Source organism: Hermetia illucens, chromosome 5 (assembly GCF_905115235.1).
Source record: "Hermetia illucens chromosome 5, iHerIll2.2.curated.20191125, whole genome shotgun sequence".
In the NCBI taxonomy this organism is placed as follows: domain Eukaryota; kingdom Metazoa; phylum Arthropoda; class Insecta; order Diptera; family Stratiomyidae; genus Hermetia; species Hermetia illucens.
This window is the reverse complement of record NC_051853.1, coordinates 38,358,157-38,376,438: the sequence shown is the minus strand read 5'-3', so window position 1 is coordinate 38,376,438 and position 18,282 is coordinate 38,358,157. Positions and strand designations below refer to the sequence as shown.

The 18,282-nt window shown below is 40.2% G+C and overlaps 1 protein-coding gene across 5 annotated transcripts in view; it reads left to right on the top strand.

The window, feature by feature from the left end:
• LOC119657758 (band 4.1-like protein 4) overlaps nucleotides 1-18,282 on the top strand; it is a 350,940-nt gene that overhangs the window by 297,470 nt on the left and 35,188 nt on the right. For 3 of the 5 annotated variants that reach the window (XM_038064818.1, XM_038064816.1, XM_038064817.1), the window contains exons 17-18: nucleotides 4,481-4,627; nucleotides 4,693-4,819. In XM_038064818.1, coding sequence (XP_037920746.1) covers nucleotides 4,481-4,627; nucleotides 4,693-4,819 — 274 coding nt within the window. Of the gene's footprint in view, nucleotides 1-4,480; nucleotides 4,628-4,692; nucleotides 4,820-5,491; nucleotides 5,723-18,282 lie in introns of all 5 variants that reach the window. The other 2 variants (XM_038064815.1, XM_038064814.1) reach the window with 1 other exon arrangement.

The window sequence follows — 18,282 nt, the reverse complement described above, 5'->3', positions numbered from 1 at the left end:
CAATACTGTACAAACTATAATCTGAATTTGGAATTTCAGCGAAACTGATTAGAGTCAGTAATATGACAAAGAGTCAGTCTAGTATTCATGTAAAGATACGAAACCAACTAACAAAGTATTTCGCCACAGAATTCGGATTAATGCATGGCAATATGCTGACCCCCCTGGGATATAGTAGTGCGCTTAACCATTGGTTCAAACTACATTTTCCTTGGACCAATAACCCCAGCGCCCGCTCCATCAGCTGCGAGGAGGAGGAGGTAATCAGTAGCTAGTTAAAGACCTGTTACTCCGACGTGATTCAAACTTCTTATCGGAATGAAACCTCGGTGCCATGCTATTCTTTGGTATCAGTAGTTTGAGATCCGCGTACACAGAATACCGATCTTCTGTGGCTTCTGTGGTTTGTTTGATTCCTTCACAGAAGTTCTCTAAAGTTCTCTTGTTTTGCTTCCCTGATTGTGATTTGTTCGGGTAAAGAGTTTTGAGACCTCCGTTCTTACTCTGGCTAGGTTTCTGTTATGCCATAGTACAACCCTTGATGACGTGACTACCTTAGCCGGCAGCTGGCCTCACATACGTCAATGATGACTCTGTTAAAAGTTTCTACCGCTGTTTCCAGCTCCACTTGGCCCTTGATGCTGCTTCAGAAATTGCTTAAGCTCCTTTCTGCTTCCGGGTCGTCCTCAATGTGGAAATTGATTATTCTATGATCCGACATAGAAGGTTCATCTGAAATCCTCCAATTCTTGAACAGCTCGTTCATCAGAGTCTTTCCTAGAGTTATGGCTACTACCTCTTGCAGATGCTGGCCCCGAATGTTGATGTTTTCTCTATATTATATATTTCGTGGTTGTTGGAAAGCATAAATTCAACAAGGTACTCACCTCTCCAATTGTTGCCTTTGCTTCTCCAAATTTTATAATGGGTGTTGGTATCGCAGTCAAATAGAAGTGATAGTTCCTTCGTCCTGTAGAACTTCACCAGTCGAACGATTAATTTCGGTCTTCTCCTGAGAAGAAAAAGTTGCCCCATGCCACGACTGGCTCTCGCGTTTCCCTCCGGCTTCCAATGAGACTTGGATAGCCACGAGGTTTTCAGTTAGGAACTAATATATATTTTAAATTGTGTTTAAGAATAATACAATCTTTTGATTTTTCACCATTGGAATCCCAAATTAACTGCATGCTTTTCCTTGCGAATCTGCCGCCGGTACACCCCGCCCCAATGTTATCCTTAAAAATTAAAAACAAAATGTTGGTCCATTAAAGATTGGAGCTCTTTTCCAAGGTTGAAATATCATCCTCCGACATTGTAATTTCCTGCCCATCGCCGTCCATAAGTCGTCCAGCTTCTCCCATCCTACCTCTATGGCCTCCGCGATTCCTTTGGAGAGCTCGATGTGGTCTCGGAAGTACCTTTTCTTGGTTTCTCCCTGCGTACATATACAGTAATGCTACCACATCTGAGGGATCGGTCATCTACCCTGATCGTAAGGAATTTGCCTTTGCCATCTTCCCTGCTTCTAAATGCTCTCCGTAACTTTTTATGGAGATCTTTGTTCTGAGGAATTAAGAAGCACCGAAGCTTCTCCGTCTCAACCACTGTGGGCTTGGGAAGGTAAACTATCACCATATGTGCCCCTGGTATATCATTTCCAACACATGTCGACAGTTTTCCACTTCTAACCCAATCCGCCATGTTTTCCGTCGGACTGTCAACCAGTATAAGGCCTAGTCGAAAGCGTATGCCGGTGTACACAAACTACGCACTCCATCCCTTGCACATCCGCATGACGATGAGGTCTTTGATGTTTTCCTGCTCCATACGTGTGAATATTTGCTCCATAAATAATTTCGCCAGTATAGCCAGTCGAATGGCCTTCACCACACCAGGACAAACGGGGGGGTCCTGACTTTTAACTCCACGTCTGATCTACCCGGGATTTCCTCATTCCTGGGTCCGAATTTGAGCTCCTGGAGAGCATTCCCCGTGGGATGATCTCCACTGCTTCCCTCTTCTTTGGTTCCGTTGTTGAAGACTTAAGTTTATCCTGAGCCTTCTTTTGTTTTCAGGCCTTCCTTCAATTTCAGCAGTTTAGCCAATCGAATGCCTTTCACCGCGCCAGCATAGCTAACGGCGGGCCTCGTGGCTCTTAACTCATATGGGGTCTTGAGTGCGTTTGAGATGGTAAGATTCAAAGCCTCTGGGCACTCAGTTCAAAAAAGTTATGCTGTTTTTCTTTTCTTTTGATACCCAAGAGTATAGGTTAAGCCAAGGTTAAGCTGATTCAGGTATCGGTTCGAATGTGGTCAATTACCCCGGGCTACAAACTATTTAGTGGGCACAGTTCGCATAACACTGTGGATTGTGGAGACGTATTTTTCTAGATCTTTGGCGTTTTGTTAATATTATGGTCATCCAGTATAAGGTGTGACTATCGCCACCCACTAACGGTCTTGGTGGACGAAATGCTTGTCTTGTGGAAAGCTACATAGAAATAGATTGGCTCCCACTCGGCATCAGTCTATCCTGCAATCCATTCATTCCGCACTTATGGTTGGTTGCATTAGCAAAAAAAAATCTGAGGGAATTTCAGTCGACCCCTCTTCTCTAAAAATAACTTGCCTCGCGTAGACTTGCTACCCGAATCCACTCTTAATATCCTTACTAAAAACTACGTAGAACCATCCTCGATATTTGATCCCTCTTTAGACACTGGCATGATGGATTGCTCCGCCTCCACTGCCATATAGCACGCGCAATGCTAAATGTCTTTCGCGAACCTTAATTTTTATTTCCACTCCCCCATTCCGAGAAAATATTGATATTATAACGCATTACAGCTAAGTACACTAGGCGTCTTCGATGTTATGGTCACGCAATTCGTGCTAACAAGAATTCACTTGCCAAGATTGGTCTGAACATCGAAGTCGATGGTAAACGACCAAAAGGCAGGCCGAAACAACGGTGGCTTGATACGCTGCAAGGGGATTTAAAAGCCTTGAGATTGCACCCAGATGAGACATTCGATAGAGCAAAATGGCGAAACCGATCACGACGAGCCGACCCCGCTTGTGAAGTTGACAAAGGCTGAAGAAAAAGAAGAAGAAGATTCTTTGCTATATTTTTATTATCATCAGATGGAACTCGAGGTAGAGTGGGGTCGGTTAAATGATTGAGAAAAAATAAATTAGCACTTTCCAGTACATTCCATACCTAAGGAGGTAAGTACTATGAATTCAAAATCATGCCATGGTTTCCATCGCCTATTCAGTCAGTTACCTGCACTACTCGCTGTAAATTGATGTATTTTATTTGACTAATTGTTATAAATTTTCACGTTCTTTCTGCCCCTAACTAGTGGCTCGAAATGAAGAAAGCGGAACCGTGTTATATATTGAATTTGCTTTACGCATATAATGTTGTGTATATTGGATTCAAAAGAACGCCTTTTCACGATACCTTTCAGAGTTTTTTAAATGATACTTAAGCGCTCTGTGCCGAGTGACTAACTTTCGATCTCCTTCATGAATAATATATTCAAAGCTCACCATCACTGTGAAAGTCTAAAATCGCTTTAATTCGGCCTTGAATACTGAACAAATCGGTGATCTCTTAGTTCAAGCTTAGTATTGGATACTTTTAAGGACACGGTTTCAGGACATTTTGGTATCATTAAGAACTTATTTACAATTTCGGTAATCCTAGCTGATTTCCCGGGAGGACCTGGAGAGAGCTGAAGTATATTTCGGGGTACCCACATGAGGAGGGGGGGATAATGACGGCCATGTTAACTGATTTGGTGGATGTTTCAAAGGATATAGCAATCCACCGTACTTCTCAGTAAAGTAATGATAAAGTTGAGAATTTCGAAATGATTGTAAACTAGTTCGACTATCCAAGAGTTCTCACTCTCTCACCGCTATCAGCGCTGCGCCCCCAACATATGAGCGCTTAAACCGACAGGCTTTTACCAAAATGAATCTCGAATTTCATTCCTGAAATATAATAAATTCTTCCAAGGTTCATCGTAAATTCAAGGCCGAAACAAGCTCAAGGGATGATATACACTGAATTAGGAGGTATTTCTATGAACATCAATTCGCAGGGAGAAAATTTACATTGCGTTTAACTTTGTTGCGCTTTCACATTATCAGTCCGCCAACAAAAAGTTAAGCTAAAGAAAACAGCAGGTGGAGTTATTGACCTTTCAAGAAAACACTTAATATGACTCTCAGTGGGAAATTTCACGGAAAATGTATATTTGTGTAGGCTGCAAAAATGCCTTGCTATCTAATAGAAAGTTCATATTTTCACTGTTCAGATTTTCTTCTGGCTTATCGCAACAATTTAATTTTTCCAGTTGAAAGATTAATGTTTTTAGAAGTTTGGACAGAACAAATAATTAACTTTGTTCTACAGCTTTTAATCCGGTTTGTGCGCAAATTTACATAGCCAATCATTTGTATCCTTGCAGGATGATGTCAAGCATGAGCATGGGTGATTTTATCTCGCCGTCAGGCTCTAGTCTGAGCCCACTGGATAATGCCGGCCTTAGAGTTTCGCATGAACATACTGATTCTGGACTTGGTGCTGATCAGGATTATGCATATTCATCTGAAAGGTATACACTTGAATCTGTTAATAATTTGGACTTTGGATATGGACTTTGAATTCTTATATTTGTAGATCTAGTGATAGTACCCGCTATGGTACCAACAAGTCATCCGGTGCATCATCGGGAAGTCATCACAAGTCCACCAATTTCCCCGGTCCAGGAGGGCTTCACCAGCAGCAACAGCAACTTCATCATTCTGTGAGTAATAGGAAACCACCAGTTCATCCTAATCGCCAAACACAACAGCAACAACATCTCAAACATCGCCCCTCCTCACCGGCACCTGTACATAATTCTTCACACAGTTCTACTTCTACTACTAACAATGTTAACAACAATAGTAATAACAATAACACTAGCTGTAGCAATGGTGGTATGACCAACGCAGTCCCGACCGTATCTGCAAACGCTAACAACAATCGCTTAATTAACTACACAACTTTCACCAACAACCATTACACGTTTAGCTTGAATCGCAATCAGTCCAGCTTGAATAATAGCGGCGCCGGTGATCCTTATTATGTCGACACTCGACCTCTGTCGTCTGCTTCGCTATATCCCGGCGGTGATAGGGTTCGCGTTTCACGGGGCACAAAATCCGACATTGGTGTTCCAATTCGAAGACAATCCTCATCGTCATCGCAATCATCATCAAAGTATCTTGCCAATAGTTTCTATATGCATAAATCGAAACTGCCAGCGGTCAAGTCTGACTTGGTCCTGTCTTACGTGAATAATACGCAAAATTATCTAACAAGTAACGCTCCTGCCTACCATATTTCGGGATACAACACTTCCGATTTTAGTGTTGAAAACTATAAGACTGATACTAACTTGAAAATCTTGTATCCGAACCCAAAAATGAATCAGATACCAGAATGCACGCCACCGAATAGTACGGTGGTCAGTAATGGCGAGCAGCCACAGCATCAACAGCCTTATTATTACCAATACCAGAGTCAATTGAAGAAGCAACCGACAAGCGGGAATGGTTCGCCAGCCATTGGTCCTTTAGTGTTTCTAGATCAGTCAGAACGCCATATTGGCAGTCCTGCTGCATTGCCACCATACCAACGTCCAATGGCGGACTCGAAAAGCAATGTAAGTATGAAAGCCATTGACGAATGTAATGCTGCATGATTATGTCTACGTGGAAGTGCTCGTTTTTATCGCATCGTGTCAAACTTTGTTTTGTGACGCTATTGTTTGTTTTGGTGTTGCTACTGTTTGTTTAACAATACTTTCTTTCACTTCAGTTTTTCATGGTTTTCTGAAGATTGGAATGCATTTCTGTTTGTCATGTAACATCCCGCATGGAGCTTACTGTGATTTTCTTTATATATAATAATTATTATACCAAATTTTCACATCTCGACACTTTTTTAAGGTGATGTATCTTCCCATCCATGGAACTTTAAGAAAAAAGCCAGTCACTATTTTAATACCACCATATTTTACCTTCTCTACAAAGAGCTGCATAGTTTGGTTCAGAGCACAGCAGATAACATGCCATTAACAAGTTGCCCCGTTGCCCCCAGTGCCCAGCTGGTAGAGAGGTCACCAGATAGGGTGGTAAATACATGAACCCGAAGAGGATAATTGCTAGTTACTATGTTCCCAACTGTGTTATACACACTTTCCAGAAAAGTCTTAACTAGATAATGAATTCTAAGGCAACTATCTAGGTTCTGAAAACTAAATTGAACTTACAAATAGAGAAAATATAAGAACCTTAATAGTCATAATATTTCAGGCGCCCCTTGTAAATCACCATTTCTTTTTGAGTTCCGGTAAAGATTGAATTTTTGACCCTATCCGTGGAGGAGAAGGGGACAGTTCCTCTCTCCTCAAATCCAATAAAAACTCGTGGCGAGCGGCAATAGCAGGGGGAAGGTTTTCCTATCTAACTCCGTTAAAAAATTCCAGCGACCACCCCCCCCTTAAAAAGTAACGCCGGCTCGGGACTATTTATGTCGAAACAATGTGCTTTACGTTTCGAACCGCATCCCTTTTAAATTCCGTAGAAAAATTTTACCAGTTACCTTCCCTTAAAAAGTTATAGAGTTTCGATTGACAGATATTTGGGTATTGTCATGGTGAAGTTTGATTTATTAGCGCCACCCTGGGAGGGGGGATTAAAAAGCGCATGTAAGAGGACAGAGAAGGTCTCACCTATCTAGCCCCCAAAAAACATAGCGGTCGCTACTTCTTAAAAAATTTTGGCGCCCCGAAAAGGGGCTTTCTCCTCCTACATACCCTGTTTACCCTATTCTTCTCCGATGGTAGCGCTGACAAATCAAACTTTACCATGATGATACCAAAATAACCCCCATTCAAGCGCCAGACTGTGACCGCTGTGCTCTTTCAACGGTTTGAGGGAAAAGATGTTCCACTTCAACCATCATACCCTCCCTTCCGTTTGCGGGGATGGAGTTCGAACTTAAATCCTATCGTTTTGACATAAAAATTGCCCCTTTTTAAGGCGCTATAGGAGGGCCCCATAAGGGGTTTGCAGATTTATAACCTTTTCCTTCCCACTTCCGACCTCTCATCAGGTTTGTAGAGAGAAAACCTTCTCTTACCCGCCCCCTCCCCTCCATAACCACCTCAGCCCCTCTAAGGTTGGGCTTGAAAATTCAACCATTACCTGCTCCCATTGTGGAGAGCGTTCAATTCTTTTCTTTTTCACATAATCAATTTTTTCTAGTATAATCAAAGAACCAGATCTGAAGGATTTTCTATCTTTTGTCTTACGCATTTAATTAATTCAACCCAAGAATCTATGACATGTGCATCGAAGTGAGGCCAGAGATCAGTGTACGTAACCCTACATTGTGACGTGTACTTATTTTGCAGAGCCTGCGGAGGGGGTGTACAAAGGGTCAAAAATTCTAGACAATACCTTTACTAATACAGCATATAACTCGCCGGGTCTAAGTTCATCTTCTAATACGATTAATGTATTTGCTTGGACTCGGCAATAAACTATATACCTTAACATCCGCAGGATCTTGTTACTTTGTTTGTTACACCCTTTTACTGCTTTATCTTCTTTTCTACTCTTAACGATGTCTTCCATGCATTTTGCTTCATAGACATGTAAACTTCTCTGATTCCTCAGTTGTGTTTTCTTCATTTTACGTTTCAGAACTCGTATCTACGAAGTTACATTAGGGTCCTTACACAATTTGCAGGGTTCTTATACTGATTAGTGCACTTTCCAGTAATTTCGTATTTTCTTAAAGGGGGGAGAATCATCACCCTTCCCCATGCATATCTACAATCGTAAACGCACACACCGGCTGCAAACTCAAAAGTCATATCCACACTTTCCCAGCGAGACTACCTTTCTAGTATTGTTCCACGATCCAGTGTCGGAGTGCTCCTTCTGCTACCTTTCACAGAAGTGCTTGCGCAAATCTCCTTTGGATACTCCCGATCAATTTCAGCCTACAGTTGCCTAATTCGTACCGCCATTACTACCGATGCCCACAGTTAAGCGGGACTTTTTTCTTCCCAAGGTTTCCTCTCACGTATGAAAACCTACTGCCTAGACTACATTGTGTCTTATTCAAGCTGTATCTGTAAAGATATTATACTTTCCGGGGCCACTATGTCCGCTCAGCCTAATAAAAGCCGGTAAGACCATATATGTTGTTTGTCCATTCTTCGTCTTGCCAGATAGACATCAACTTCTTTTCCTCACCCTTTTTGGTTCGCAATTTCTGCGGTACAAAATGTTTTTCGATAGACACAACTTGTTCGGAGTATAATTAACCAGTATATGCATGGGTGTCATAGTCCCTATGCGTTCCATAAAACGTCAAACACACCTAAGCGACACCGTTTTTGGTTTGCGGCAATATGTTTTAGCAACCTCCACTGTCCCCCACCACGTAGTTTTTGGACGACCAACTCGTGGCCCATCTTACGACAGTGGGTTCCATTGCATGCCGCAGTCAACAATGAAGTTGTCGCCCTTCCTTAATGTGTGACTTATCCACTGTCACTTCCGCTACCTGGTCAATATTTCCACGGGTATCTGACCCGTATGCCTACCAAGTTCTTCGTTAGTTAACATCTAGGGCCAAAAAAGTGGGGTAGCACCGTGCAGACATCAATTGATCGAAGCTTTCAATGTACTACTCCCATATAAAAGTACATAGAACAATACCGCGGAACAGCCCCAACCGAATATTGTGTGAGATAGTTGAATTTCCAAGTTTTTTTGCCAAAAGAGCGATGGTGAATTTTGCGCTTTTACCACGCCGATCGAGATCTCTGCCTCCTAACTTTAGAAATTGATCAACGGATTCGATGGTATGCCAATTAATACAGATAGGAAGAGTACAATACCCTTCCAATTATCACAAACGAGTTGGGCGCCTTTCTTCCGAATCTTAACGATCATCCCCTTCTTGGGAAATATGTCAGGTTTGCAAATTGGCACCCTCTCGACTGCAGGAGGAACATCAAAACTAGTAGGGTTGATGGTAAAGATAATTGTGCGTCTGTTTAAAGGATCGGTCCATCGCCGCATATTACCGTGGCTTGCCATCTACAAGATATGGAGCTTCACCGGATTGAAAATCGTAGCCAAGCGCTCTTTCCAATTTCTTTAGCTGCTCATCTTCGCGAATGAAAACACTACCATTAACGTTCCTTCCAGAACCATCGAACGACTACCTGCAAGCTCTTTCGTAATGTGGTATAGGTTGAGAAATTATTATTATTATTTGCGGCAGCTTGTGCTTCCCTCAACGGGGACCTATCCCATTTGCTCTTGGCTGCGAGCTCTTTATAGTCATCGATCCTCCTCTACATCTTGGCAGTGAGCTACCTCTTGCAATGTTCTTTTGATCGGCAGCTTCTTCCGCACCAAAATCAAAGGCGCTTCTGATAACTCATCATTATTCCCGGACGATTGGCGTGTTGTGGAGAATTTATGTCGTTTGTGCAACAAGACAGTTTTCCCAACGCTGGAGAACAGTCGACTCGCGGAGAAGGTCCGTACTGAATTTGGCAGCCGACGCCCTGTTCCCCTGTGAGCAGATGCCGATCGCAACCCTTAATGATTACCTGCCGTGATTTCCTCCCTTTCTCTTCATCTAAACTAGTCTTGCTTCAACTTCCCGTCAAGAAGCAAATTGAGTTCCAAGAGGGCAGGAAATGCAATTGGGTAGTACGAGGTAGCTACCTGACTGCCTTCCGTTCAAGCAAAAATACTTACTTTTACTTTGGATTCTGCGGATATTTTTTATGCATTGGTGCTTTAACCTGCCGATAACGTCTGAATAGTTTTCTTGTGTATGCGATTAAGGAATGGCATGTATGTGTGATGCTTTTCTTCCACCATACAAATTCAAGCAATGCGCTGGGAGACGAGCCTCCTATATGGAGCGTTCTTGCTTCTCGTGAATAGCACATTAAATCTTTTCAACTTCATTCTAATTCTCCTATGTGTGCTGCATGAATGCCACAACATTTTCTAGGCATCTTCCTGTAACATTCTCTATTTTTCGGTACGCAAGATTTGCCACCGTGCAAATGTACCTAAGGTAGTACGGTAAATCGTCTGGGCCAAATCGGTGCAGATGTACACAATAATTCACTCCAAAATTCTGCTATCTTGTAGCTCACGTTGCCCCTGTTTTTTATATGAATGCCTCAATGAAGCTGTTTGTCTAACCACCAGTTTCTATCCCGCCCCACTACTTGCCGTCATGCCTTTAGAAACGTGTAACATCAATACTCCATCTTACAAATTTATCCACATGAAAGGAATTAAGGTGAACCTTTTAAGGCACAAGAATAGAACACAACATGTCTCCTCTGGAATATAAGTTCATTGGCGGGCCCCCAAATCTGCAATTTTGAGTCTTCTGTCAACCCTTTATCTTCCATCTATCCTCCTAACAATAATTTTGCTGTAGTTGCGTATTTCTGCTCAATACCTATGCAAAACTCCAGTCGTTTCGGGATTCAGTTTTTTTTTGTCGAACATTTGACAAGTTTGACAGCCAACTAACACATTTGTCTTCCAATGGGTCTTCTGACTGCCAGGCTGTTCCTTCATGAACAATTTCCAGGTAAAATTTTTCATGAATCGAGTGATGTTGATTTCTCTGCGTCTACCTCTCCATCTATTCCTTTTCTGCTATCAGAAGCAGTTTATTACATGTTATCCGCTCGAATAATTTTCCACCAGTTCTCCGAAACTCATGGCCAGTGATTCAATTACCATGCGTTCTTGAATTGAAAAGAGGAAGGATGAATGCCAGTGGGCGTATTTTGTTCAAAGCATTTGCGAAGTTGTGGTTAGTACAAATGAAGGGGAAGTAAAACCCTTTTCGAGGAATAGACCTAGGCTAGTGCATCTGACATGTATGAGTGCCGCTTTCCGGGAAAATTCGCTTGGTAGCAGCTCGTGTTCTCTTAAATTCAAAGTGGTGTGGGCGTTTCCCTTTTAACGATGACTAGTGTGTGATACCCCATGAATCAAAGTCGGCTTCATTGCACATACTCTTCAAATCGTAATTTTTGCATTTCCTATAAACAACTTATAAGTATTTCCCCGCTTATCTGTATTTTATAAGTTACTCACAACAAATTTTAGCTTTGGGCTGAAGTTTCCAACATTTCTTAGTTCCGGCGTTACTTGGTCGCTCCGCATAAACCACTTATGAAACCTTTCTTGTGGGTTTTCCAATAACAACATGTTCCGCAGAACTACTTTTTGTGAAAATTTACACGACATTTTTTTTTGTTTTCCCAGCTCACTATTACTATCTTTGTTGGCTTCATGTTAGCCCTGTACGTGGTTAATAATTACGGTTCACGCACTCATCTTGTCAGCGATGATGCTGATCACTGGAGGTCCTTCCCAGAATATTTCCCCTTTAGAAAGTGATGGCTCCAGTAGAGTTCACAAGCACAACTTCCTGTCGTGCCAATATTTCTGATGACACTCGTCTTCTGGCATTGGCTTCTCTCAGCTCGACATCTTTAGCCCAAATGTCAGTCCATTTTCTCGACGACTGTATTCATTTGTCTGTCACACATAATATTTTCGGAAATCATTTCACATATTGACATCAATGAAATAGAATAATTTTATGCTGATTTTAGGTTTGGTTTCCAAAGCGGGTTTTCTTTCTTCAAACATAGCCATGTAAATTATAAAACGAAACGTCATGATTAGTACTTTTCAAAACAGATCTTGACTTTGACGTTACTTGGCAAGGAATAGAGATGCAGACTTAAATCAAGAATCCATTCACAGACGTAATCCTACTCAACCGAAAAAATTGAAAAATGTAATGGTGCACCTATGTGACGTTTAGGTCTCAAAATGCTCCCCATGCCGATATCTGCTTAAATAATATTTGTAACATTGGAAAATTTAATAAAATGCTTTTGGAAGTACAAAATTTAATAGTAATATGGTATATATCATATTTAGATAGATAGTTATAGAGATATAGATCGGATTAGAACTAGACAACGAGGAATTTATTTTTTCAAATGTCCTTATATGCGCACAATTAAGAAAATGTTTAATAAAATAATTGAACCTCTCTCCAAACCGTCACCATGGTTTTCCCCATAGTATACACCCCATTGTAGAATGCCTTACCACAACCTACTCATTCACCCCACAATCATTACATTAAAAAGCACTAGCACTATGTTGTCTATTTTGATTCAGTCCGCTGATACGAACGAACTCACTCCACAAAGGTTCTATTGTCTTCTTCAAGTGCCATCCAATTCCGTCTAGATCAATTCAGAAACATCCCCGACATATCCTTATATCCTCTTCCGCCTCGAGTCATTTCATTATAATAGCTTTTCAATTACCTCAATTTATATCTGAAAAAAAAACTTGCGCAATTTATTGACAACATTTACCATGAAAGATACACGAATTGAAATTCAGATTCGATTTTGTTCCTTTTAATTCTGTGTTGTTGATGGCGTAACTCCTCTAAACGACATGAACATGAAAGTGCAAAGGACCATAAAGACGCTTGTTGTTTTTAACGACATTTGAGCTTCAACCAACGTATACCATCAAACCACTGCTAAATCCCGCTAATCTGTTAACAGACGAATCGAACGATTCCCAGGCAACCCCTATTTTCATTTTTTTTGTTAGTCGTTCTTTTTATTCGCTTGTATTTCGCTCGTTACTTTGTCAGTCTCCCTCCCTAATGTCGTTCCAGAGTTTAAAGCTCTTTCAATATTTCGTAATAAATTCCAGAGGATGAAGTCATTTTTCGTACATCACCAGTTTTGAATGTCGTCGCCTTTGACAACCAAATTGATCTCAGATGTTTATAAGTATTTCCTATTTTATGATAATATAGGAGCGTCGCTAAGAATTAAAGCGGAAAAAGGACCTCCGTCCTGCTATATTTTTTTGTATTGCTAACATATAAATATATACAGAACACAATTCAATTGAGGAAATAAGGTATTCTCCTGTGCTCCTTCCTTTCCTCAGAATATTTGAGGGGGAAATCTATCCTAATCGATAAGTTGTCTCCCCGCGCAATAAGTCCAATTTTTCAATTAAATCGGCGTAAATTATCCAAGAATGTGATACCAACGAATCTCAGTCGATTGCAATATTTGAGTTACCCAAGAAGTTTGAATTATCATAATCAAGTTTAAAGGAGCTTCTATGTCACTAACACGACATAAATCGATTCTTTTTTTATTTCGACGTCATGCATCTCGGAAATTAAGGACAATTGTTGTGATGACTTATGATTTATGTTACTTTGAACTCTCTGTAAGCCTTTCCTACATTTTGTTCGTTACTGATATTGTGACTTGGTATAATTGTTTTACGCAAAATCCACATTTCATGTGCGACAGGTTTTCCTATTTTTCTTGCAATTAAGGACAATAAGGGTCGCTTGCAGTATTTAAAGGAAAATATTATACAATTTTTATTATTGAAAAAAAGTTGTCCATAAAAATTATTATTTTTCGAAATCTTCAACAATGACCTCAAGATCGTTTTCGCCTAAAGTTTGCGAGTTTACTTCTTAGTTTCGTCTTCTTTTTCTGTTTGTAATTGTCACAGAAGTCTCCTGCTTCCCCTCCGAGTCCTTATTTAATTTTTTTCAATTCGTTTTTCCTCTAGTGGGTTTTTAAAATTTTGTGTAAAACAAAACCTTACTGAAATCGATCTATTGTCTGCGTGTCCATCCGTCTGTCTGTCGGTCACAGCTATTATCTCAGAAACGGTTATTTAGAAATGGTTACCAAATTTGGTGGAAAGGTAAGGCCTGTGAATCTCCCTGCATTCTATAAGTAACATAGTTCCAAGTTGAATTTAAGGGGGCCCCATACCTGAAAAAGGAAAGTGTAACAGTTTTTTCACCAAGTGTAGTCGGTCTTCGAAACTCCTCTACAGAGGAGTAGTTCGGAGGTACGAAATGGATCAGTTACTTAAAGAACTTCAAAAAAGTGATCCGAGTATTTCCGTACCCGAACTAAGAACTGGTCAGAGTACTTCCGCTCCCGACCATTCAACAAAACTCTAAAAATTCTGAAACTCCTTTAACGTAAACGTACTAGGTTTCCGCAATTGGAAATTGTACACGTAAACATGTAAGGGTATATCGAATGTTGCTCTGTCATCAAGGAGTGCTAGGTTTCGGCGCGTTATCCATTAACTTCACCTGTCATCAAGAGTGTCTGACTTGAAAAATATCTAGGCACGAGATACTTCATCTAACGAAGCTACAGGACCGTAGATAATATAGCACCATGTTAATTATTATCTGATAACCAGCATTAGTTGGGGTTGCTAATATTTGATCTTTGTAAGGAATATATCCGGAAAGATCTGATCCGAAAATGAATAATTATGCTCCGGAGAGCCTGGCGGAAGTAATCATGAATCCGGTGTCGGACGAAAGCTTACTCTACTCTCTTACATTACTTCATTTCAACTTGCAATACCTTCTAATGGATCAAAGACCAGGGGCTCAACGGTCTCTCGCAAATTTTTCACGACTGTTTTTACGATTTCTGCACAGTTGCTACTCCTACTTATCCGACTGTCCTTGGAATATCCTTGGATCAAAAATTATTCCTTTACTGTCGTGAAGATAATAGCTTATATTAAACAGCGTTAACAAAGATTGTATATAAAATGCTCTACGCAGGAAGGGCATTCCAGAGGCATTCCTAGTTATTATCAAAGTCACATATATTGGTACAAAATGTCATGTGTTGCATTGAGTCAAAATTTCGGAGGAAGTCCACCTGGCTTGTATCCAGTTGCCGATAATATTTCTCCTTGTTATTGGTGAAGTTCTTCACGCTACCTTATCCACAAAACCTGGATGGGTTCAATGGACCATCCTTCCTTACAAACTTCGACTACGCTGATGACATCTGTTTGTTCTCTCACAGAATCATAAGCCTTGACCAAATGATTCTGAATTTGGAGAATGAGCCAAGCAAAATTGGTCTGAAGATAAATACCCGCAATACCAAGGCTTTCAATCTGACGGACCTTGTACTCTTCATATCTGCCTTACCGGGCAGCATATTAACGGTGTCGATTAATTTCCCTATGTTGGTAGAATTAATTCTGATGTTCACGCCATCCGAGAGGGGTGGGGGATAGGGGATCTGCACGGGGCTCAGAGTTTCTTCAAGAACTCGGCATAGAAATTTGAAAGAAAAAACGATAAAACGATAATAGGGACCCGTGAAATTGTAATTGACGTAAACCATTGTTTTCCATTAGTTCTATCTTTATTCGATCAACACTCTGGATCCGCTCTCAAGGATTGATCAACTACCGATGTACATTGTTACCCTCTTGCAACAAGGCACTGAAATTAGTGACTTACCTTTTATCCACATCTATGTAAGTTACTCTTACTTCCACATAAATATAAAACACACTTATCCTTCCTACGAAATTCCGAGTCCGTGTCTATTAACGGATAATATTATCATATTACCACTATGCAGAAATTTTAACTGCGCGCCAAACATATTTATCCTTTTGTTCACGTTTCGTAGTCTATCAAAAAATATTTTTCTACTTTCTCATGACACTAAGTAGAATCCTTTCAGAAATTCCAAAGGAATTCTCATACTGGCCACATAAAATAACCGATTAGGTGAAAAGACCGAGACCGAACTTCAAAAGACCCGTTCTCAGAAACTACATAACCCAAATATCTAAAAAAAAATATAGGAGTCCATGGGCAAAACACTCTCCATATCAATACCTGTTTAAATAAAGCTATTATGAGAACATTTTTTAGAAATTAGCTAGGAACCCCCTTAAGTTTATCTTAGAATTATCAAGTGATGAAGGCTATACAATAAAGCATAAAACTTCCAGGTTTGGTGGAAATCGTACCATTACTAACAGAGTTGTAATTGGTCAAAATTTTCGCTTTTATACAAATTCATTGGATTCTGAGGCCTTGAATGTCAGTATCATACTAACGTGAATGGTCTGACAAACTAAATGCATAAACATTTCGAGCTAGGTACAAATAGAAATACACTTATATAAGCGATACAAAAGACCTTTCATACCTGAAGCATTTAGCTTCCGGTTTCCATTCCCAACTTTATATTTCTTTAGGCTGTCAAAGTGACAACTTTCAAGCTATACCGGTTTCAACCAGGCAAAATTTAATCTCGCATTCCATTATCTTGAAATATGCATCAACTATCTTAATTTACTCGTATATTGTCTATGAAAGGTCCATTTATGGATGATTTGTTTCGGAACTGCTATCGACTCGTGTATTCCGGGACAGCGGAATGATAAGTCCAAATAAAGTCGCTTTGTAAAATCGACTTGGAAATCTGAAACATTAGGCCTACTTCGCTCGTATTCCCGCAAGTATGAGCAAGGAAATACTTCAGAATAACTCACTGAGAATGAAAGGACACAATTGTAATGACGTGTCCTTAAGTCGATATGTGGCTCCGCAGCACCATCCAAAATACCAAACAAATTTCGGCCCATGAATCTAGGAAATGTAGGGCCCAAATTTGTCACAGCTTGAAATGACTTAGGTGAATTGGCCATAATCAAAAGACTAACCTAAAAGTCCGGAGATGATCAGAAGGGATAACTATCTCAAAAACCTAAAAATTTGGCGAAATTCACTGTGAAGTTCCGCCTGAAAATGTTGAAAAGGTTCCGATTCGAACCCACGCATCGGTAGAAGAACACGAATTTTGATGAAACTTTGAAATAAAATGTGAGGGACTGAATGGCTCGAAGAACACCCCCCCCCCCCACCCACATTTCCCACCATCACTAGCAACGAGGTAAACAAGCGCATTTCGACGGAGTACTTTGGTATTTGTTGGCACATCTCCACAGTCACTTTAGGCAAATTTTTAGGTTTTTGGGATAGCTCTCCCCTCTTAGACGTCTCCGGCTACTCAAGATGGCCTTATGACCATTGCCAATTTCATTATCTTCTTGTTCTTTTTTTTCAGCCTTTGCCCTGTTCACAATTATACAATTATTCCGTCGGCTTGCTCCAATTTAATCAGCGCATCTAGGTCCTGGTAGCCCTTCCCGGGATTTAGAGTACCAACTCTTGGGACATTCGTCTAGAAACAGCGCAATAATTCAATTTCATAGGTTTCGACAAAAATATCCGCTTAACTGGAAACGCTATTGGAATACTGTCAAAATGTTTCGATTTTCGCATTCTCTATGCCATTATCTTTTCGGGAATATTATTAGTTTTTCGGCTATTGGTTTACCATTTCTAGGTTAAAGAATGCGGAATAATTACAGTTAAAAACATCGTATGTCAATCTGTAGTTGGTCTGATCTAGGGGAGTTATAGGCCTAAGATTTCAAACAACTTCCCCTAGCTTCCGTGAGGGGGATCTTCTTTTGCTCTTCCATAGCGAAAATAATTTTCTCCTTCTTCACGGTTAGACGCCTGTTTTGGAAAGGCTTTTGAATAAAGTCATGAATACGCCTAACTACGCAATTTCTAAACAAAATCTTTCGTGGTCAACATTTTCTATGACCATCGTTACTCCCTTCATTTTATTAAGGACGCTCTTTAAAAAGTACTCACATTTCGCTTTTCCCAAAACTTTCTAAGCAAGATCAAACAAGGAAACTCTTTCAGATTGAATTTCAACAGAAAATAATTACAAAACGCTCCTTCCAGTCTAATTTACATAAAAGAAATTCAATGCTATCTAGAAAAGGAGGTGGCTGTATTCGATATTATTTTTATTTCCCTCTTGGGGGACATAAAATGTAACGTGGAAAAAATAGCTTTTGGCTTCTGATAGATGGCAATAAATAAGTTCCCGCCCGATAAAATCTATTGTGTTGCTAACATCACAACTCGAAGAGAAAAGGGCATAATCGGAAACGTATTATATGGGACAGACAAATGGCGAAATTGTAATAACCATAAATATGTATTTTATTAAGAGGAAAATGATGAATTATTATCAGTTTATTCGTCTTTTTGGTGTATTGGCTATTTATTTGAATATGTGGAAGTGGAAATTTATTGTAGAAATTCAATTATTAAGATTTTGTTTGCGACAATAAAAACTATAAAATGAAATTTCCGGACGAGGTGCGATGGTGCGGTGGCCGCGGAAGTTGAGTGTCATCC